Source organism: Hypanus sabinus, chromosome 8 (assembly GCF_030144855.1).
Source record: "Hypanus sabinus isolate sHypSab1 chromosome 8, sHypSab1.hap1, whole genome shotgun sequence".
NCBI lineage: Eukaryota > Metazoa > Chordata > Chondrichthyes > Myliobatiformes > Dasyatidae > Hypanus > Hypanus sabinus.
The window spans coordinates 129,488,730-129,513,325 of record NC_082713.1 but is presented as its reverse complement, the minus strand read 5'-3'; the positions used below and the strand labels follow the sequence as shown (position 1 = coordinate 129,513,325).

Here is a 24,596-nt window from a genome sequence, read left to right as displayed (position 1 = left end):
TTCCTTCTGTGCCATAGCAATTCCATCATTCTCTTCCACAAATGTACCCCAACAGATACTTCACTGGTTGTAGTGACCTTTAGGACATCCAAGATCATGGAAGGCTCTGCAGAAATAGTCTAGTTCTTTTAGTAATACCTGTGGGTTCCTTATACTTTCAAACCTATGTGTTACTAATTTATAAGGGCATCACTAGCAAGACCAACACTTGAAGTTCAGTAAACTGCGCACCTCAAAAGCCACGTCCAGCCTATTCAGCTCCCTCAGAAGATTTCCTTCAGAAAAATAAAGTTCCGCTAGGACTTTTGGATCTTTGGGCTTCATTTGGACAGCCTCTTTCACAGCGTCAAGTGCCTAATATGGAAGGAGGAGAAATTGTGAGCATTCATTTCTGACTGGTTGCCTCTTACTAAGTAAAAACAAAAATTAAGTCCACAACAAAGAAGCCAATTCTGAAGTTGCAGGCATATACGTATGAATGAAACACTCTTATATCAGAAAACGTTCATAAGCACACACACACACAAAGGGAAGTACATACAGACACACATATAGAAAGATAAATGATTGCATTCATGCATTCATGAAACATAATACGTTTAATGTGATCGACACAGAAGCAAGCTATTAGAACAGAGACATTTTTTAACTGACATATTCTATGCAGGGACACAGGGCATAAACATAGGCACACATACACAAGTAGATATTCACACTGATATGCACTGGGATATCCAAACTGTTGACTACTTTGGTTTGTAAAGACCTAATTTTTCTTTTCATAAACCAAGGTAGGGCAGATATTCAGAGGATGTTTCCAATACTAAGCGAGTCTTGGATCAAAGGACACAGCTTCAGAATAAAAGGACATCCCTTTAGAACAGAGATGAGGAGGAATTTCTTAAGCCAGAGGGTGGTAGAGCTGTGGAAGTCATTCCCACAGACAGCTCTGCAGGGCAGTCACTGGGTAATTCCTGGCTCATTACTAAACACAACTCCACTGTTTGCATCTTCCTCTCACCTCATCTTTCCATACCCCTCATCTTCAGGTGGGACTGAGTTCTGAAAATACCTTAACCTAAGCATCAAGCACTCCTCATATATTAACCTTTTCTTTCCCAGGATCATTCTCGTGAAACCTCTGCTGGACTCTGCCCAATGCCAGCTTGTCCTTTCTTTGATAAGGGACCCTTATCTGAGCCTGCAAGCAGGCTTATCTGAGCCTGCAAATGTAAATACTTCCAATAAAGGCCACAGGATAGCAAGCAGTAACCCTGACTGAATTTCCTTCCCTCATTCCTGTGATTGAAGCTCAAGCCAATTGTGACACCAAAGCTTGTATCCAGCATGATAGGAGGGATAGTAGAATGCAGGTACTCTTAAGGTTGTAAATGCATTAGCTGCCATGGTATGTTTGGGGAGGGAGGGTGAGGGGAGGTTTGTTTAGGGGTAAGATATAAAAGCAAAATGCAGGAAAATGTAATCCATTATGTATTCTGTATTGTGTCATTCCTTCAATAAAAATATATTTTAAAAAAAGGTTGTGAACTCCTGGCTTATATACAGAATGTACATGTGAACGAGCGTTTTCAAACCAGCAGAACGGATCTGCCGTCTGCTGCCGGCACCTACTGCCACATGGAATCTCAGTTCACAGCCACGTTCTGATGAACCGTTCAAAAGAGAAGAACCTTCTTGTAACCTGGGGAGAGCCTGTGTTGCAGTTAGCACTTTCTCCCCATGAGGGAGCAAAACTCAGTGCCAGAAATGTGAACCAGGATCCATGAGAGGCAACTGAGGTGAACAGCGTAGGTGGATTTATCGGCAGCTGCAACCGGGCACAGGGGGAATACTGACGGGCATCAGTGACATGGAAGGAGGCTCACGTGAAGGCTAAGCACCTCAACTTAACTACAGGGCAAATGTCTCCCTTCCATGCTGTGAACTGCATTCAGTGTTAAATAGAACCTTAGAAGACCACGGATAGAGCCCCAGATGTTGTTCATCTCACTTAAAAAGTTGACAAGTTTCTTTTTTCAATTTGGGTTTTTTTTCTCTTTTGATATTTTTTTCCACTTTTTTTTAAAACATGTTTAATTACATTAAGAGTTTGGGAAGCTCAGTATACTTATGTTATTTCTAGTTTATATTCATATATGCAATTATCAATGCTGTAAACCCATTCTCTTTGCACTATTACTGTTGTTATGTATATGAATTTGAAAATTAATAAAGATTCAAAAAGAAAGTAAGAAGCTGACAAGTGAATGAATAAACGTCTTACTGACGATCCTCACCTCTTTCAAGTTCCCCCTCTTACTGTGGATAACGGACAGGAGTCGCTGGCACTCCAGACAGTTGCCCCTTTCACTTGCCACCTGCTTGATGAGCCTTTCAGCCTCTCTGGCTCTACCAGCCACCGACAGGACCTGGGCCTAACAAAACAAGCCAAGAGTCAACCCATAACAGTCCAGACTTGCACAGAGTGCTGGTAGCAAGGCCAGGCCAACTAGCCAACTCAGACACTGGCAATGCAAAGTCTGTAAGTGATGTGTCCAGCCAGCCCAGAGGAGTAACAGAGGGCTTTGCAGTTGTAGTCTGAGAGATCTGGTCCTTTACTGCGGCTGGGCACCTCTGCTCAGAGAGACACTCTGAAACAAAATTTCCTGTGTCAATAAAAAGCAAAATGCTGGAGGAATTCATCAGGTCAGGCAGGTCCTGGTGGAAGGTCTGGGCCAAAATGTATTGACTGTTCATTTCCCTCTGTGGATGCTGCCCGATCTGCCAAGTTCCTCCAGGATTTTGTGTGTGTTAAGTAAGATAGAATTCATAAAAAAACAGGTGAAATATTTAATGGGGTAAAGCATAAGAAATAGGAGGAAGCATTTGTCTTACAGCCCTCAAGCCTGTTCTTCCAGTCAAGAAAATCCACTCTGCTCTGGATTCCCCTATAATTCAAAGATCATTCTGTTGTGACCTTCAATGCTTTGTCACCCACCGCTCTGAACAGAGAATTCCAAAGATTCATGACTCTTCTCCACCTTAATGTTTATATTTCTCCCTCAATGCCGGTTGAGGAGAGTTTTGGGATTCAGACCCAGCGATGATGAAAGAATAGAACAGCAAAATGGTTCCATCAGTGAACCTGCGGGTGGTGCTGTTTTCATGGTGGTGGTGTCTATGGGTTGTGAGATACTGTCAAGGTAGTTGGGGCAAGTAATTGCAGTGCCAGTTGATGTGAAACACTGCAGCCACTGGGTGCCAATGAATGTGTAAGGTGGTGAATGGGTGCTAATCAAGTCCTCCCAGATCGCTCACATCTTGCATGAGGATCACACCACTGACCGGGAATCCATTCTCACTACTCTAGCTAGGCACTAATAGACAAAGGAAGAGAAACCTTACATAAGCCTCAATCTAGCCTCTATGAGGAAATCTGCAGATGCTGGAAATTCAAACAACAACACACACAAAATGCTGGTGGAACACAGCAGGCCAGGCAGTAACTATAGGGAGAAGCGCTGTCGACGTTTCGGGCTGAGACCCTTCGTCAGGGCTAACCGAAAGGGAAACCATCAGGACTAAACCGAAATCTGGCCTCTACCACCTTTCGCTGAAGCCTCGAGGAAAACCCTCTGTTCCCTACTCTAACCCTGCCCCACTCCAATAATGCCCGCTCAGCTTAAACCTAGTTTTTTTTTTACTGGCTCTTGCCAAGAGCCTATTAACCTAAATGATCTCAATCTCCACAGAAAGTCCCAACACACTCCACTCATATTTCAAATCTGGCACTTAATCAAGCAGCCAGCAAAAATTAACAAACACCACCATTTATAAATAAATTGTCAAATAAGTGACCCCTTTCCTACACCCAGAAAATGTTTAACCAATTGTCAGATGAAGCAGAACCACAACAGCTATCTTCCAGTTATCTAACACCTCATTCACCCTTCAATGTTATTTTTAAACTGTAGCTTACCTTCTAGATTTAATTTAATGCTAAATCATAAATTTTCCTACAAGAAGAAACATTTTCTCCACATACATTTAAAATACTCCTCAGGATCCAGTTTTCCTATCAAATCCCTTCACATTCATTCAAATTCCAAGCAAACAGGCACCTAGCTTGTCCAACCTTTCTTCATAAGTCAACTTGCTCCTCCTGGGTATTAGTGGAAGAAACTGTCCTCCACTAAATACAAGAAAAATATTTTTCCTTAATTAAGGAGGCCAGGAGAGTACAAATACTCTCGATCTGGTCTTACCAGTACTCTACCCAACTGAAAAATAACCTCTATTATTTTAATTTCATTTCCTTCACAATAAAAACATACTGTTAGCTCAGCTAATTATTTTGTTTCACGCTAACCTCTTGCAAATTATGCACTCAAACACCCAAAGCCTACTGCAGCCGAAAGCCCAACAATCTCCTGTCATTTTATTTTTCCTACTAAAATGGATAATTTTACATTTTCCCACATTATACATTTGTTGCCAAATCTTTGCAAACTTACTTAAGCAACCTTTGTGGCTTCCCTGACTCTTTCACAATCCAACTTTCCTATCCATCTTTCTGTCATCAGAAATTTTGTTGCCATACCTTCAGTGTCTTCATGCAAATCATTTCTTTTATAAATTGTAAAGTGTTGTGGCCCCAGCACCAATCACTGTGGCACACCACTCATTACATCTTATCGATCAGCAAAACATACATTCATGCCTCCTTTGTTTCCTGTCAGCCTCCAATCCTCCACCCACACCAAATGTTACTTTCCACCATACAAGCTTAAATTTTTGGCAATAGTCTTTGATGCAGCACCTTATCAAATTCCTTCTGGAAATCTATATATAGTATATTGCATATCATGGGTTCCCACTTATCCACAGCACATCATCTCTTTAAAGAACTCCAATAAATTGGACATATGATTTCCCTTTCACAAAGCCATTGTAACTTCTTCTGATTAACCTGATTTTTTTTTAAGTTCTCCACCTTAAAGACATTTTAACATTTTTTTCTCTGAGAGATGTTAAGCTAATTGGACTAGTTTACTGTTCTAAGCCTCCCTCCTTTTTTAATAAAAACTTACATTGATGTTCTTTTATCATTTAATGAGACTTTCCCACATCGAGAGAATTTAGGAAATTTAAAACCAATCCATCAACTACTTCATGAGCCACTTAAAAGACCCTAAGATGAAGTCCATCAGGACAGAGAGATTTAACAGCCTGCACCTCCAACAGTTTGCTCAATAGCAATTCCCTGGTGAATACAATTTTTCTGAAGTATTCCCTACCTTCTAATTCAAAATTTACAGTACTTTCTGGGAACTTCAAAGACTTCCATAACCTAATATCATATAAATTTTCTTACGTTTCTGAATTAGAGAAAAAAATTGAAACAAGCACTTTGATAAATTCAGTTAACCTTCAGAATCAGAATTTCACATTTTTATGAAAAAAGCATTGGATTGTTTTTCATGACATGACAGGTTCAATTTCTAGTTTAACTGGAACACGAGAAGTGCATGGAAGAAAAAAAGATGACTGTTCACCCAGCTCACTTTCTACAATGCTGGTAGTCATTTGATACCACATCAATCATATTGATGAGAGAATTCACTGATCAGTCTCTATCAGTGAATATCCATTGGGGAGAAAACCACACTGGGAAGAATTTTAGGAACCAGCCACTTCATTATTTCAAGAGAATTTTAGCAAATCTTAAATTACTTGCACATGATACTGTTGCTTTCTGAAAGTAATGTATCTATGGTTTTGAATAAGTTGATGTTCGCTTTTTACTTGGTTACAATATTCCACTGATTGGCCTCATTCACTCAAATAATGTTTCTACCGATCAATTCTGAATTTACCTCACACCCACTTTAAACATGTACTGCTGCTTTCATTGAAACAACCTGTCAGGTGCAAAGTTATATCGTCATTCTAGAAAACCTGAACACTGTCATCTGTCACCTCTGAATATAGTTTCCCTTTAGAATTGCTTCCCAGTGACTAATCTCTCCAGCTGCTACAATTATTTTCTCTACATTCCTTCATTAGGTGCGGTACGTGTGCTGTGCTGACCAGAATGAGCACGCAGGCACCAATGACTGAGATAGCTGCAGGATTTTGACATAAAGCAATGTCCTGCTCAGTAAAATCCCAGCATTTGATTTGCTGAATCATTGTGAGAGCTTTAAATAGAATCCTAGATTTGTCTCCAATGAGATTCTAGAGGCATAGGGTCATCCAGCCTGGAAGCAGAACCTTCGGCCCACTGGGTCTGTGCCAACCATCAAGTGCCCATTCACACTAACCCTATACCATTTTATTCTTCATCAACCCCCCCCCCCCATTCCCTTTAACCTGCCCATATTCTACAGGCAGCAACTTGCAATGGGTAAATAACCTAACAACACACACATCTTTGGAATGTGGAAGGAAACCAGAGCACATAGGGAACCCATGCAATCACTGGAGGTCAGCATTGACTGAGGAATCTATGAAGCATCGGCTCTATTCACATCATTTTGTCACATACTGCATTCAAGATTTTTGTAAAAAAAACATTAAATTAAAGCCCTTGTTCTGAGGGTACATTGCCCTGAATGTGAAGTATCTCGCAGAGCTCTGCTGCCTTCAGACCTGTCCAAATTCTCACATTATTTAATCTGCCCAATGTGGTGAACTATGTGCCTGTCTGGACACGCCCCCTGCTGACTGCTCCTGTGGCTCCTCCCACAGGCCCCTGTATAAAGGCGATCTGAGGCCTGACGCTCGGCCTCAGTCTCCAGGACATAGTATGATGGACACTCACTCCTGGTTCCTTCTTCCAGTCAATAAAAGCCGATATCTCGCCTTACGTCTCAGAGTGAGTTATTGATGGTGCATCACCCAATACCAACTAAAACTTGCTGCTTGATTGAGATGGTGATAATTTTCTGTCCTGGCCCCAATACATTGATGCAACCACAAAGGCGGCACACCAGCAGCTCTACATCAAAAACTCTAGCTAACGTCTGCAAATGTACAGACAGGAAACATTCTGACCGGCTATATCACTACCTCGTATGGAGCCTCCAATGCACAGGATCACAAAGGGATGCAGAGGGTGGTAAAATCAGCCAGCTCTATCAGAGGCACAGTCCTCCCCAACATCGAGGGCATCTTTAAGAGGCAGGGCCTTAAGAAGGACCCTCACTATCTGGTAAATGCCTCTCCTTGTTACTGGGAAGGTGGCACAGGAGCCTGAACACACATACCCAACAATTCAGGGACAGTTTCTTCCACTCCACCTTCAGATCTCTAAATGATCCACCAAGCCATATTTTAACATGCATTTTTGGAATTGCCTTCTGGAGAAACGGGGGTAGATTTAGTGTTACTTCTTTTTCTGGCCTTCTTTAGGCTCAGTCCGGGGGCTTTGTGGGTGGAGGGTGGGGAGTCTTCCTATTTTTTCAGTTTTCTTATTTGGGCTGATTTAGAACTACAAAGATATATACAGTGTTGTCACCTCGAGTTCCTCGCTGAGCTTTTGTTCCTCTTCCGGGTTCATGAGTTCACATTATGCTTAACTCTTTACATAACAAAGGTTTGATTTTATGTAATTATGGCTCAGATTATTAATTTTGTCTCTTGGAATACAAATGGTTTAAACCATTCATTTAAATGCAAGAATATTTTCAAAGTATTCCAAAGACTAAATGCTCATATTATTTTTATACAAGAAGCTCATGTGAGGAAAGAGGATAATCAGCGTTTTCTCAGGTTTTGAGAGGGTCATCAGTTTCACACGAATTCACATGCTAAAATAAGAGGTATTTCAATTTTTATTGATCCCTCAATTACATTTGTTCATCATGGTACTGTTTCCGGTCCGAATGGCAGATTCTTGTTTATTACTGGGTTACTTTTTAATAAAAAAGTGGTTATGGCTCATATTTATTAACCATGTGGATTATCCCAAATTTTTTAAGAATTTATTTACTGCTTTCCTTGATCTAAATAAATATATGCTGATAATGGGTGGGGATTTTAATTGTTGTTTGAACCCTTCGATGGATAGATCTATATCTATTCAATCCTTACCAAACAAGTCGGCTACTCTTATCAATTCCTTCATGAATGATTCTGGAATTTTGGAGATCTGGAGATTTCTACACCCCAAGGACAAAGTATTTTCATTTTTTTCACTTGTGTATCATTCTTACTCTAGAATTGATTACTTTTTTTAAATCAATTCTCATCTCATCCCATCTGTGACTGACTGTAACTATGACATTATTGCCATTTCCGATCATGCTCCAATGAAACTTTCTATTAAATCAATGGATACAGTTCCTAGCATTAGACAATGGCGATTTAACTCCAATTTGCTTCAAGACTCAGATTTTGTTGAGTTTGTGAAGGAACAGATTGATTTCTTCTTTTCAACTAATTTTACAGAAGAAATTTCCAACAGGACACTTTGGGACACTTTTAAGGCATATATCCGAGGTCAGGTTATTTCCTATTCTGTTGGTATGAGGAAACGTATTAAGAATGAAGCGTTATTATTGGTTGATAAGATCAAAGAAATTGATAAGAAATATTCCATTGTTCCTAGTAAGGAGCTTTATAAACAGAGAGTCGAGCTTCAAATGGAAAAATCCTGATTCTGATAGCTGCTGAGTGCTGATTTGCCACAGGTTGTGAACTTGCATTCATTTCACTTTAAGGCATGCAAGTCGAATGTTATGTCACTCAGTACCAACTGGCTGAAGAATCACATGAGACACAGAAAACGGCATTGTTTTACTTTGCATCTATTGGCACACAAGCACTCAGAAGATCCATAATCTTGCAATGGAGTATTTCATGTCACATATTAGTTGTGAAAACAACTGTTGTTTGAAGAGGGCCAACTTTGAATGCTGTATGCCTCACCACCACTCAGGGCCCCAGACTGTCCTTCCAGGTGAGGCGACACTTCACCTGTGAGTCGGCTGGTGTGCTATACTGCGTCCGGTGCTCCCGGTGTGGTCCTTTATGTACTGGGGAGACCCAGCGCAAACTGGGAGACTGTTTCGCTGAACACCTACGCTCGGTCCGCCAGAGAAAGCAGGATCTCCCAGTGGCCACACATTTTAATTCCACGTCCCATTCCCATTCTGATATGTCGATCCATGGCCTCCTCTACTGTCAAGATGAAGCCACACTCAGGTTGGAGGAACAACACCTTATATACCAGCTGGGTAGCCTCCAACCTGATGGCATGAACATCGACCTCTAACTTCCGTTAATGCCCCTCCTCTCCTTCTTACCCCATCCCTGACATATTTAGTTGTTTGTTTGTTCTCTCTCTTTCTGCCCATCACCCTGCCTTTTCTCTAACTCCCTCTGGTGCTCCCCTCCTCCCCCTTTCTTTCTCCCTAGGCCTCCCGTCCCATGATCCTTTCCCTTCTCCAGCTCTGTATCACTTTTGCCAATCACCTTTCCAGCTCTCAGCTTCACCCACCCCCTCCGGTCTTCTCCTATCATTTCGCATTTCCCCCTCGAGGCCCTTCCTACTCTCAAAGTATCTCTCCTTTCAGTTAGTCCTGATGAAGGGTCTCGGCCCGAAACGTTGACAGCGCTTCTCCTTATAGATGCTGCCTGGCCTGCTGTGTTCCACCAGCACTTTGTGTGTGTTGCTTGAATTTCCAGTATCTGCAGATTTCCTCATGTATGCTGTATTGTGTGTTGTTTTGCTGTATTGGCATTGGTGTCGGGACTGAGATTAGCTTAGGCAGCAGGGAGAAATTGAGTGAGGAAATAGAAAGCATGTAAAGAGGATACAGTTAAGGGGATCGTGGATATTTGTGGCAGGTTGGAAAATATGAACTATCAAAGGCAGGCGAACATTTGGTAGCTGAGTGCAACTGGATAACTTTGTAGTCTGAGGAGAGCATTTACTTTGGAGCAAGGAGCAGTAAAAAAAAAAATGGAGTACAGAAAATGGGCAGTTGTGTGAATGGCCAGTGTATTTGAGAGGAGTTCTGGCAGTAAGGATTTGTACGTGCACTAAGCCAAGAGAAATGCAGCAGATTTGTTCCTTATAATGCTGTGACAATTATAATTTACAGGTTTGACAGTCAATAACAAGCACAGATCACATTCATCAAATCCTTGGTCTTTACCCAGGAACTTTCTAAAATTCAGCTGTGATTCAGTGATTGATAGATTTATGATGGAATCAAGGGACATGGTGTCAGTCCTGGGCAATAGCACTGAGCTAATAGAATAGCCTTGTTCTTGTTGAAAGGCTGAGCAGGTATGAGGGATTAAAGCTGCTCTCTGTCTAGCCAGTGAACTTTCCAAATTAACAAAAAGATATGGAAGGTTGACCTGAAGGGAAATTATTCAATACCTCCTTTTGAAATCATTGATTTTAAAAAAACTGAAAGGTCTCAATCAGGTCCACGGAAGGGTATATTATAGATTTGTTGAGCCTTCCCGAGACCAATTCCAGCCACAATTCTCAATCTATTTAAGGTCCAGACTTGATGCACCACTGTTACATACTTGGCACTACGTACTTGGAAAATGTCCTATCGACACAACCAATAACAGATGACACAATAGCCACAGCTTTACACGCTGTCCTTAAACATCAGGAGAAGAAGGATGCTTATGTGAGAATGCTGTTCTTGGACTACAGTTCAGCATTCTACACCATAATTCCATCCAGGCTTGACAAGAAGCTCAGAGACCTCAGCCTTCACCCTGCCTTGTGAAGCTGGATCCTGGATTTCCTGCCAGATTGCTGGCAGGTGGTAAGAGTGGGCTCCCTCACCTCTGCCCCTCTGACCCTCAACACAGGTGCCCCTCAGGGCTGTGAACTAAACCCCCCCCCCTTACTCTCTGTATACCCATGACTGTTTTGCCACCCACAGCTCCAATCTGCGAATTAAATTTGCTGATGACACTACATTGATTGACCTAATCTCAAATAATAATGAGGCAGCCTACAGAGAAGAAGTCATCACCCCGACACAGTGGTGTCAAGAAAACAACCTCTCCCTCAACATTGCAAAAACAAAGGAGTTGGTTGTGGACTACAGGAGGAATGGAGACAGGCTAACCCCTATTGACATCAATGGAACTGGGGTTGAGAGGGTGAACGGCTTTAAGTTCCTTGGCAGAAACATCACAGAGGACCTCACGTGGTCTGTATGTACCGGCTGTGTGGTGAAAAAGGCACAACAGCGACTCTTTCACTTCAGACGGTTGAAGAAGTTTGGTATGGGCCCCCAAATCCCAAGAACTTTCTACAGGGATGCAATTCAGAGCATCCTGACTGGCTGCATCACTGCCTGGTATGGGAACTGTACCTGCTTAATCACAGGACTCTGCAGAGAGTGGTGCGGACAGCCCAACGCATCTGTAGGTGTGAACTTCCCACTATTCAGGACATTTACAGAGACAGGTGCATAAAAACGACCTGAAGGATCATTGGGGTCCTGAGTCACCCCAACCACAAACTGTTCCAGCTGCTACCATCTGAGAAATGATATTGCAGCATAAAAGCCAGGACCAACAGGCTCTGGGACAACTTCTTGCACCAGGCCATCAGACTGCTTAATTCATGCTGAGCAACTGTATTTCTATGTTATATTGACTATCCTGTTGTACATAATTTTATAAATTACTATAAATTGCACATTGCACATTTAGATGGAGATGTAATGTAAAGATTTTTTTACTCCTCATGTAAATGAAGGATGTAAGTAATAAAGTCAATTCAATTCACAGCAGGGTAACTGGCTGAATGCTTTATGTTCCCAGTCACTGTGAACTCTGGCAATTTTTTAAAAAATCATCAACTTTCATCATTGATAATTCAATTTCACAGATTTTTAAAAACTTTTTTTTAAATGCCCTCTACAGCTTTTCTGCTTGTAGAGTGTCTTGGAGATTAATTTTTAATTACTAGAACTCTGTAAAATTGCCTACAAATGAAGATAACTGCAGAAAATACTGCTTCATACCCAGTCTTAAGCAGAGTTCATTGCTTAAATTAATAAGGTTAATGTATATTACTGCTAGATATTCCATTACAGATAATTTAAAGGATGCTGCACATTTATGCTTTCTCTAGCATTTATACATACCACTGCCAGTTGTAGCTCACTGTTTTGGGGCTGCATTATGATAGCCTCTTTGTAGATCTGCAAGGCCTCTTCATACCTCCCTGTGTTGTAGTACAGAGCCCCCAGAGGGGAGAGAGCATCCACAGTCCTAGTAACATCAAGTGCTCTGTAAACAACAACAGTATCTCTTCAATATGGACTTTGACAAAACAGGAATAAGCCCTTCACTCTGAGTCTGTGCCAACCATCAAGCATCCAAACCTTATCTCTCCAATATTCCCCATCAACCAAGCTCCTTCCACTCAATGACCAATTGATGGTAGCCAACTAACTGATCAACCTGCATGGCTCTGGGTTGCAGACAAACATCACACACACAGGAGCAAAAACACAAGTCAGAGGCATTGGCCAGACAAGCAGAGTGGACAACCAGACTCACGATTCATTTATCAACATTTACATTGAAACAAACTATGAAAGATATCATTGGCGTTAACAACCAACACACCCAGGGGTGCACGAGTGAATCTGCAGATGCTGGAAATGGGTGCGCTGGGGGCTACACAGCTACACAAGCCCTGTTATTTATACTTACACACACACACCCCACCCCCATCCCAGAACTGAGGGGACCGAAAATGATGGCACCACTTAGAATGTAAAGATTTTTTTCCTGTCTGAATCTGTGCGTTCAACAGCCCAGTAGTGCAGCAGTTAGTGCTGCTCCCAGGATCCAGCTCGGATGCTGCTTACACGGTGTCTGCACCTTCTCCCCGTGATCGCGTGCATTTCCTCCAGCAGCTCCGCTTTCCTCCCAGATCCATAGACGTACTGGTAGGATTAGCCCTGTAAATTTGCACAGATAAGACACAAAACAAGCACAAGCCTCAAGAGGAAAAGTTACCTGGGTTAGGGCTTTTCCCTTTGGAGAGAAGGAGGGTGAGAGACAAATTGATTGAGGTGTACAAGATGATAAAGGCATAGAGAGTGGAGAGCCAGCACCTTTTTTCCAGGGTGGAAATGACTAAAACCAAAAGACTATTATGGTGATTGGAGGAAAGCTTAGAGTAGACGTCAGCAGTAGTTTTTTTTTACACACAAAGAGCAGTGTGCATGTGGAACACATTGCCAGGGTGGTGGTAGAGACTGACATGTTAGGGATATGTGACAGTTTGAAAGGCACAATGATGAAAGAAAATTGGAGAGTTATGGGCAGAATGGGAGGGAAGGGTTAGGTGTTCCGCCCTACATCATGAGCTGAGGGGCCCATACTGTGCTGTACTGTTTTATGTTCTAGATATTGATGGGCACTTGGGATAAAATAATTTGCCAGGCTGCAATAAGGTGCAGGGAAATCAATGGCATTGTCTGTTAAAAGCTGACATGGATCTGATGGATCAAATAGCCACTTTCCTTGCTGTAATATATTGTAAGAGTGTACCTAAAGTACCATTCATGTGCTATTAATAACCACCTTTCAGATGGGAGATAGGATGTATCTCTGCTTGTTTGTGTGCCATCCAAACTGTGAACTATTTTCTCTTCAAAAGGCTGCCTGACCTGCCAAGTATTTCGACCATTTCCCTCTTTAAAAAAACACTTACAGCATCAGTGATCTTACTTTTAACCTGGATATTTTTCTTTCAACAGCATGGTTTCCATTTCATAGTATAACTCTTGAATGAGTTTAATATGATAGCAACCCTTTCAATCATTATACAATAAACTATTTTCCTTTGAACTCTTTGGTGACCTGCTATGTTTTTTTTTAAATCAGAACTTTCTCATTTCCTTCCTTCCCATGTATCCACCTTCCATTAACTGCGCCAAGAAACATTTAAAACAGTGAAACGTATCATTGACGCACCCACTTAAAAACAAAATACAAATTCTGGCCAAAAGTAAGAGGTTAAACAATGAATCCTGCTACAACTTTTCTCCTGGGCTGTTCATAGCCATGACTGGGAGATTAATAAATACTTACTGGACTCTGGAGATTGCCAACTAAAGACGATAACTTTGCAGAAAGCATTACCTCTAGGTATAGCTAACTGGAGAATTTATCCACATGTTGAAAGTATGTTGTTTGCAGGAAATCCAATGTTACCTGACTGCTCTTCTGTGCAGCACAGAATCTGGTCCACCATTTTGACCTTTTATGCCAATCTACACTAATCCCATCTGCTGCATTATGACTGCATCCTTCCACTCCTTGCTGTTGGAGAGTTCGTCTAAATAACTCACAGTATCAGTTGTAGTCAATTCCCCCACCTCCTCTGGAACCATGGTGTGGAATAGTTTGTAGTCACTGCTCACCAGAGAAAGCAGGATCTCTCATTGGCCACACATTTTAATTCCACGTCCCATTCCCATTCTGATATGTCTATCCATGGCCTCCTCTACTGTCAGGATGAAGCCACACTCAGGTTGGAGGAACAACACCTTATATACCGGCTGGGTAGCCTCCAACCTGATGGCATGAACACCGACTTCTCTAACTTCCGTTAATGCCCCTCCTCCCCTTCTTATCCCATCCCTGATATATTTAGCTTTCTTCACCCTCCTCATTTTTTTCTCTCTTTCTGCCCATCACTCTGCCTGTTCTCTATCTCCCTCTGGTGCTCCCCTCTCCCTTTCTTTCTCCTTAGGCCTCCCATCCCATGATCCTTTCCCTTCTCCAGCTCTGTATCCCTTTTGTCAATCACCTTTCCAGCTCTTAGCTTCACCCCAACCCCTCCGGTCTTCTACTATCATTTTGCATTTTCCCCTCCCCCTCCTACTTTCAAATCTCTTACTATCTTTCCTTTCAGTTAGTCCTGATGAAGGGTCTCGGCCCAAAACGCTGACAGCACTTCTCCCTATAGGTGCTGCCTGGCCTGCTGCGTTCCACCAGCATTTTGTGTGTGTTGCTTGAATTTCCAGCATCTGCAGATTTCCTCATGTTTGCCTTTCATATTCCATGGATAGCCTTGATTCCTCTAACTTGCAATAATTATGTCCTCTCTCCTCACATTCCCCCTTATGATTACCCTTTCACCCTTTCTCTTCTCCTCACCTGCCCACTGGTTCTCCTCCTCCTTCCCCTTTCTTCCATGGTCCTGTGACTTCTCCTATCAGATTCCTTCTTCTTCAGACCTTTACCTGTTCCACATATCCCCTCCCAGCTTCTTGCTTCACCTCTCTCCCCGGCTTCATCTATCACCATTTAGCTTGTACTCCATCCCCTCCCTCCACTTTCTTATTCTGGCTTCTTCCCCCTTCCTTTCCAATCCTAATGAAGAATCTTGGCTTAAAATGTTGACTGTTCATTTTCCTTAATAGATGCTGCTTGACTTGCTCAGTTCCTCCTGTACTTTGCACATTGCTCTAGATTTCCAGCACCTGCAGAACCTCGCATCTTTAACTTACCGTTTATACCAGGTTTCGGCTTCTTTGTTGTTGTTGGCTGAGCGCAGCAGTCGGCCGAGATTCAACATGGCAACATAGTGTTTGGGATTTAGCCGAATGGCATGCAAGTAATGACTAGAAGCCCTGTTCCCATCTCCTGCAAAATCCAATAAATTTCAATTGTCAGCAGATGAGAGCCAGTAGCTTGAAATCCAATAAGTCTTCAGCAGATGTGACCTCATTGGCTGTTTGCGCAGCCTTGGATCACCTGAATAATACTAATACTTGCATCAGGCTTGGACCATAGACTTGGGGCGGTGGAATCGCTGTCTCACAGTTTCGGTGACCTGGATTCAATTCTGCCCTTGGGTACTGACTATGTGGAGTTTTCTCATTCTCCCTGTGAGGCTGGGATGTTTGCTCATCCACCTTATGACCCACACCCTAAAGACAGGTTGGCAGATTAACTGGCCAGTGTAAATTACTTTTAACATGTAGGTGAGTGTTAAAACTTGAGGAATGTTAATGAGTGTGTGTGGAAATTTTTTTTAAAAAGGATTAATGTATGAATAGAGTGGTTGTTAGTTAGTTCAGACTCACTAGGCCCAAAGGCCTGTATTGGTGGCATGCCACTATGTCACAGGCTCAAGGTCTAGCTAAAGCCAATGGAACAGAAGTCTCTTAGGTGCAAAAGCTCTGTATAAAAGAGTCAATGTCACCAGAACTTCAATGATATGCAAAATAATATCAACAATCCAACAGTTCAATAAGCATTTGTGGAGAGAGGAACAAGAGTTAATGTTTTGGGTCAACAACCTTTTGTCAAGGCAGAAGGAAAGTCATTGGCCTGAAACATTTCCATTTGGCAGAGCAAGGTCAGCTGGTGAGGCAGCACTGTGTTAACGCATAGAGAGACTTTCAAAAACCCATCAGCACTCTGCTCCCAAAGAAGGGTGACTTGAGGAGTAACACCCTGACGATAAATAAGGTCTATGTAGTAGCCCCTCTGAGGTAACACTCTTACCAGTAGACTCAGAAATGGAGTGACATCCCTGGACATCTACACCTGGTGGTAGATAGCTTATGCTGCAAAACTACGAATAGTAGAATAGCTCAATAAAATAACAGCCCCAGAATAGCACCAGTGGTATTATCTTAGGTCTACGGAGAAACAACCCTCGAATTTTCAGACAAGGAGATAAAAATGTTCCACTGATTATATGCCAGCAGATTAAAATGACTTTATTCACCTCTATCGACCAAGAAGACCCCATAGTTGTTGTGTAGGTCTGAGTTCTCAGGGCAGTTTTCAATTCCTCTTGCATACATCTCATCAGCTTCTTCAAATCGATCCTTCAGAGGAGGGCAGGAGAAGGGCAGAAAGGGAGATAGAGAACAGTAAAGTTATGATTATTTATTAACATGACAAAACACGATTTAAACTTCATCTTTTAGCTGCTCAACCAGTTATAAAATAATGATGATCCGTCCAAGATTGCTCTAGGCTTCCGATCAAAGAAAATAGGAAGTAGTTGAGTGGTGCAGTATGGTGGGACAGTGGAGCATATGGTGAAGCTGCTGTCTCATAGCTCCAGTGGTCCAGCTTCTGCTGCTGTGTGGAGTTTATGGTACATGCTCTGTCTGTGACTGTATGGGTTTCCTCTGGGTGCTCCAGGTTCCTCTTGCATCCCAACAGATACACACGTTGGTAGGTCAGTTTTGTAGGTGAGTGGCAGAATCTGAGGGGAGATTTAACTGGATCATTGGCTTACAGTAACAGAGTCATTGATAGTCAAACTCAAAGGGTTTTTTTTCTGTCATCAACAAGAGAAAATCTGCAGATGCTGGAAATCCAAGCAACACACACAAAATGCTGGAGGAACTCAGCAGGTCAGGCAGCATCTATGGAAAAGAGTGCAGTTGATGTTTCTGGCCAAGACCCTTCAGCAGGACTGGAAAAAAAAGATGAAGCGTCAAAGGGGGTTTTTCTGTGCTATTTGACTTTGTGATTCCACATTTGAAGGAGGAATCAAACACTTCCATTTGCAGAGCCTGTCCAGGATAACTTTTAACAGAGATTAGAGGGGATTAAGTATTCAAGAAATTCTGGCCTTGGTGGGAAAGGGATGACTTTCAGTGGCAGAGCATGACTATTCAAGAGGCCACTATTGGAGGAACAGGTATGCTGGGGGATTATAAAGCCATTCAGGACAGAAACTAATGCAATCTTCCAGTTCTAGCCTTGTGTATCTCTCAGTTCCTTCATACCAGTACTGGTCTTCAACTTCCTTGCATTGAGAATTTGCTCTCAATTGTTTCAACTTCCTGTCTAATTTAGCTCTGAAAACAGACCACTTTTGGCAATTATCTGATTTCTACTCTGGCTTGTTGTTAATGTTTGCCTGATAATGCACGTATATTCTATAAAATTAGGGGTCCTGCACAATCATGAGGTATTGGCTGGGCTTTTCTCTTCAACAAAGGTGTCTTCCTCTGGTTGGCCAATAATTGGAACTTTGTCACATGGTCTCAGACTGTCCCTGCCTTCAACGCCAAGTATCTGCACAGCTGCAAACAAGACAGTTCTGAGTAACTGGAAGTCAACACAGCCATTCCAGGACAATGCTCTGACCATTTCAGAGCATCGTAGCCCATTTGAAAACTCTGAGTGAGATTTGCCCTTGCACTCTTTGACTGGTCAAAATTACAAAAGTAATCACATTGCAACATACAAAATGCCTCACCAGTCAGATTTTCCATCTCACTAATCTGAAAATCAAGATTTTTCCCCTTAATATCAAACTCCAAGATTGTAACAACCCTAATTGCCCAAAAGCCATGCTACTTAAAGAGTGAGCACTCGAATTATAGTCTGGAAGCTGTGACCACAGCCATCTCAGTGTTCTCTTTTACCCAGAGAAGTGAAGATCACCCCCACCTTAAGCTTCCTAGCCTCAGTGTAATTACAGCCTGCTTCCACTTGGAAGTGGTGCCCTCTGGTGTGTGACTCCCCCACTACAGAAAACATCCTCTCCACATCCATTCTACCTAGGCCTTTCAATATTCAATAGGTGTCAATGAGGCTTCCCCCTCATTCTTCTAAACCCCAGTGAGTACAGGCCCAGAGCCATCAAATGCTCCTCACACATTCACCCATTCACTTCAGGGATCATTCTCATGAACCTCCTCTGGACCCTGGACTCTCTCCAATGCTAGTACATCCTTTCTAAGTAGCTCAAAACTGCTCACAATACTCCCAGTACAGTCTGACTAATGCCTTATAGAGCCACAGCATTACAGTCTTGCTTTTTTATTCTAGTCCTCTGAAAATGAATGCTAACATTGCATTTACCTTCCTCGCCACCAACTCAACCTGCAAGATAAACTTTAGGGAATCCTGTACAATGACTTCCAAGTCTTTTTGCACCTGATATCTGAAGTTGCTCCCCATTTAGAAAACAGTCAACATTTTTATTCCTTCTATCAATTCCATACTCTTCTCTATATTCCATCTACTACTTCCTTGCTCAATCTTAATCTAAGTCCTTCTGCACACTCCTGCTTCCTCAGCACTACCTGCACCTCCACTTATCTTACTATTGCCTGCAAACTTGGCCTCAACACTTTCAATGCCATTATCCAAATCATCAACATAGAGTATCATATGAAAAGAAATGGCCCCAACCCCTGTGGAACACCACTAGTCACTGGCAGCCAACAAGCATCAACAAAGTAGGTACATCTCAAATGCCACAGCAATTTCTCGTTAGAGTGAAGAAGGATGGTAGGGGACTTGATAGAGATGTATAAGATGTTAAGAGACAATGATAGAATTAATAGGCAGCGATTTTTTTTCCCCTAGGGTGGATGTGGTTAATACTAAGGGGTATAATTGTAAGGTGATTGGAGCAAAGTAGAGGGTGCATGAAAGAGTTAAGTTCTTTACACAGAGGAACATAGAAAATCTACAGCACAATACAGGCCCTTCAGATCACAATGCTGTGCCAAACATGTACTTACTTTAGAAATTACCTAGGGCTACCCATAGTCCTCTATTTTTCTAAGCTCTTAAAAGACCCTATCTTATCTGCCTCCTCCACAGTCGCTGGCAGCCCATTCCACACACTCAACACTCTCTGCATAAAAAACTTACCCCTGACATCTCCTCTGTACCTACTTCCAACCACCTTAAAACTGTGCCCTCTCATGTTAGCTATTTCAACCCTGGGAAAAAGCATCTGACTGTCCACATGATCAATGCCTCTCATCACCTTATACACCTCTATCAGATCAGCTCTCATCCTCCATCGCTCCAAGGCCAAGTTCACTCAACCTATTCTCATATGGCATGCTCCCCAATCCAGGCAACATCCTTGTAAATCTCCTCTGCACCCTTTCTAGGGTTTCCATATCATTCCTGTAGTAAGGTGACCAAAACTGAGCACAGTACTCCAAGTGGGGTCTGACCAGGGTCCTATTGGCTGCAACATTACCGCTCTGCTCTTGAACTCATTCGCACAGTTGATGAAGGCCAATGCATCGTATGCCTCCTTAACCACAGAGTCAACCTGCACAGCAGTTTTGATCGTCCTATGGACTCAGACCCCAAGATCCCTCTGATCCTCCACATCACCAAGACAGTGGGTGGATACATGGAATGTCTTGCCGGGGGTGGTGGTAGAGGCTGATATATTATGGATATTTTAAAAACTCTTAGATAGACACCTAGATGATAAAAAAAAATGGAGGGCTATGTAGGTACGGAGGGTTAGATTAATCTTAGAGTAGCTTATAAAGTGGATGCAACATGATGGGCTGAAGACGTGCTCTAGTGTTCTCTGTTCCAAGATGTTCCACAGAGATCTGTGAACCTGTAATTGAAGATTCTGATCTTTATGGTACATTCCCAACCAGCATTAGACATGACCTTTATGCTGCTCAAGGTTATAACAAGTCATTTCGCAGCTGAACAGCCTCAGTCAACCAAAAGCTAGGACCAGAGGGCACAGCCTCAGACTGGGACGAGGTCTCTTTTGAACAGCGATAAGAAGGTGGTGATGATTCAGCCAGACGGATTTGAATTCATTGGCAAAGATGGCTGTGGTGGCTAAGCCATTTGGTATATTTAAAGCAGAGGATGATAGGTTTTTGATTAGTAAGGGTTTCAAAGGATATGAGAAGGGAGGAGAATGGGGTTGAGAGGGATAATAAATCAGCCATATTGGAATTGCAGATCAGACTCAATAGGCCAAATGGCCTAATTCTACTCCTGGCTTTTATGGACTGAATTCTAGAGGATTGGATTGGTTGTCATCATCCTTTCATGAAGTGTTTTCCACATCAAAACAACCCAGTGCATAAAAATACTTCACTTTATCTTTTTTTTAATTAAAATGACTCATGATGCCGATTACCTTTTTTAAAATCTGCTAATCCGAGCAGAACAAATAAGCCCCCGCTGTCTCTCCACATATAAATAGCACAGCATTTATTGACCATATTGTGTCAGCTGACGTGTCAGAGTGGAGAAGATGACTCAGAGTAAGCCATCTATCTGACATCAAATAATATCCGTTTTTGTAGAAACTGTGGCTTAAAGAAGAGAAGAAACAAGGACTACAGCAACTTCTCCAAATAAAAAATACAGTAAGTGGAGGATAGTTACAATGTTAAAAAAGTTCACACAATTAATCTACATGTAACTCAGTTCTGGTCAACAGTGTTGACCTGCGGAAGAATTACCCAATTAACTCAATTGCACACAAACAGGTGAGTGTGTGGAATGCCCTGACAGGGGTGGTGGTAGAAGCAGATACATTAGGGCTAGTTAATAAACTCTTAGATAGGCACATGGATGACAGAAAAATGGAGAGCTATGTGGGAGGGGAGGGTTAGATTAATCTTAGAATAGGTCAGGAGGTTGGCAGAACATCGTGGGCAGAAGGGCCTGTACTGTGCTGCAGTGTTCGGTTTTAACTCCATGCAAGCCTGCTTTAGCACTCTCCTTAACAGAATGGTGTCAGCTCTCCATGACAATGCAGTTCTCGTAAGAAAAGAGAATATTTCTCAGCAGAGTCTTAACCAGAGCCTCTTCACACCCTCATTAGTTCTGGCTGTCAAAACTTTAATTTCCACAGGCAACACGATTATAAGGGCTTCTGGGGCTAAACGTGCAGTTTAAATCTATGTCCCATTGACTTACTTACGCCTCAAGATTATGATATTCATAAGCCATTTTCCAGTTTGGGTTTATCCACTAGTAAGGAAGCAGAGCTACAAATACCCCTTTCCAACCCGCTATCCCATAATGTGCAGAGGTAAAACAGCCGATATTAGTACAGACGGGTGGACCTCCACATCCGTAAGACAAGCCCAGATGATATATAATTTGATGATCTCCAATCAATATTCAAAATAGTGCATTGGCCAAAACCGTCACCAACTGAGAGCCTATAAGAAATAAAATGATCAACAAACTATGATCAGCTTTATTTGCCATATATAACAGCAATTTGTTGTAATGTATTGGTCAGTGCATGCCATGCAGCAAAACACAACTTTCAAAAATTATGTAGAATTACAAAAAAAAACTAAAGCATTAGATACAAAAAGCTAATTAAGTTAGAGATTAAAGGATGGATATGAAATAAAATGGGCATAAATAAATAAAAAATGAGGAATTCTGCAGATGCTGGAAATCCAAAACAACACACACAAATTGCTGGAGGAACTCAGCAGGTCCCAAGTCCTGAAGAAGGACCCCAGCCCAAAACGTCGACTGCTCATTCATTTCCATAGATGCTGCCTACCCTGCATAGTTCCTGCAGCATTTTGTGTGTGTTGCTATAAATAAATAAATATCAGCATTACGGAGAAATGGATTAAAGAAAAACAGACAATACTGGAAACACTTGTCAGGTCAGCTAGCATCTGTGGAGAGAGAAACAAACTTAAAGTTTCAAGACAAACGAATTCAAGATGCAAGAAGGCATTGTCATCAAAAGTGAATTTCAGAAACAGTGGAAAGGACAGAATTGGAGAAGAGCAGAGATCTCAAAATGCTGTGACATGAACAAGTTGGCATAAAATAGGGAGGTGATAGGCAGCAGAATATCAACACAAACATATTAAGTTAAATTTTATAAAGAATATGGGCAAGAAAGCTTTGGATCATCTTGTTGACAATGTTGAATGAGGTGGCTTGCCACAGAAAATTGGAAAAAACAGATCTAAACAGCACAAGAGGTCATTCAATCCAAGGGCAAAAATAAAACTTATTTCAAGATAAAAAGCTAACTTATTTCTCAATTTCCTGCACACAGATTTGTAGGTTACTGCATGCCTATTTTTTATCCATGCACATTTGGGCCTTTACTACCCTTCAGATACCTTTTAGGTGATGGCAGCACTGACATGGAAACTTAGACTCACACCAGGACAATGGAGTGGGATGGGATCTAAAGGGACGATCCTTTTTGGGTCAACAGGTAAGATTATGAGCATAGGGAGCAGACATCATGGGTGATTTGCCAGCTAAAACAGGGTGGAAACCAGATCTACCCAGGAAAGTGGAGCTGGAGGAGGATGGTCAAACACGTCAAACGCTGCAGAGAGATTTTGTAGGATGTCGTTTAACAAGAGCTGCTTGGGTACTGTATTGAGGCATAGCATAAAGTTGCACTGTTATTAACTAATTGTCCATGTACAGCAATGATACTGCAGCAATAGACACGTACATGAATGCCAGTGGAACAGAAAGATAAAGTGCCATCATCCAAAGTAATCATAACAATGTCATAAAGATAATCTCCTTTTATCTTTAGGCCTGCAATATTTAATGAATAACTTGTAATTGTTTTACTTTAGAATATTGTAGAACTCTGTATCAAGTATAAAACTACCGGAGGCAGAGAAAACTGAACTGTTCTTAATTATCGCCCGATAAACACAAGAGATCTTATGACCAAAAATACAAATAAAACATTTGGTGCCAGCTATTTCAGTAACATCAACAAGCTGCAGCGTTTTCAAGATTAAAAGCTCTTTCATGTAGTGAGAACATGCAATGTTTACATAAGATTTGACTTTGTTTTTATATTCCGGAGATGAGTGAGCTAATCGGCTAAGTTTGCATTCTTTCTGGAACTTACCTGGTAAAATCTGTTTCAACAGCTATAAGACCCTTGGGCATCGAAAAGGCATATTACATGAGCTAGAAGTAGGTAAAAGCAAGATTGCTTGCATGTTCAAAATATATGACCATCTCTTTAATGGATTATGACCAATTAGTGGTGATAAGGTCATCACAAAAAATAATTGTGTCCTTGTTGGGAGGTTAGGAGAAAGAGGATGAATGGTTGGGGATGGAGAAGTAAACAGGATCTCTCTGGATGGTTCAATAAATCTACTTAGCTGAACTTTGATAAGTACTTGGATGGGAAGACTGTGGAGGTCAATGGTCCAGGTGTGGTTTGATGGGGCTAGGCAGATCATTAGCTCAGCGCAAACTATATGGACCAAAGGGCCTGCTTCTGTGCTGTAATACTCTATGAATCCACGTCTCAAATTACTAGCACCAATAGCAAAACTCTCCAGTTGGCCCATTATTCAACATCACAGAGTCGGGATGCTCTCAACACAGAACTTGAATTGGATATAAAAGTGGGATGGATACACTCAGCAGTTTAGGCAGCATCTGCAGTGAGAGAAATGGAATCAAAGTTTCCACAGAGGCTGCCTGATCTGCTGAGTGTTTCCAGCATTTCTTGTGTTTGTCTCAGTTTTCCAGGTCCTGCACATTGAATTTCAATTAATACCTTAACAGATTGGACAAGCAAGTGCCAATTTTAAGGATTTATAATTTCAATAGAATTCATCATCTCCCAAGGATTTCTGAAACTCTGGTTACACTGGGTGTGATTGAGTGCAGTGTTAAGGGTACTGCTCTAAGCTGGCAATCAGAAACTTTGCCAGGTGGGTTTCATAGCACCTAGTTGTTTGTGTGGTCTGTGTTAGGGAATACTCTGAAGTTACAGAATTATGTGAATATAGCATATATTACTTCAAACAAGAACCAGTCTTCAATTCTTATTG

The 24,596-nt window shown here is 41.8% G+C and overlaps 1 protein-coding gene across 1 annotated transcript in view; it reads right to left on the bottom strand.

Annotated features, from left to right (window-relative positions):
* Positions 1–24,596, bottom strand: part of tmtc1 (transmembrane O-mannosyltransferase targeting cadherins 1) — a 169,837-nt gene that overhangs the window by 6,898 nt on the left and 138,343 nt on the right. Inside the window, exons 13-17 of the mRNA XM_059977827.1 lie at positions 16,754–16,856; positions 15,525–15,660; positions 12,138–12,282; positions 2,298–2,435; positions 232–354 (exon numbers count right to left, since the gene is read on the bottom strand). Of these exons, the coding sequence (XP_059833810.1) occupies positions 232–354; positions 2,298–2,435; positions 12,138–12,282; positions 15,525–15,660; positions 16,754–16,856 (645 nt within the window). The remainder of the gene's footprint in view (positions 1–231; positions 355–2,297; positions 2,436–12,137; positions 12,283–15,524; positions 15,661–16,753; positions 16,857–24,596) is intronic.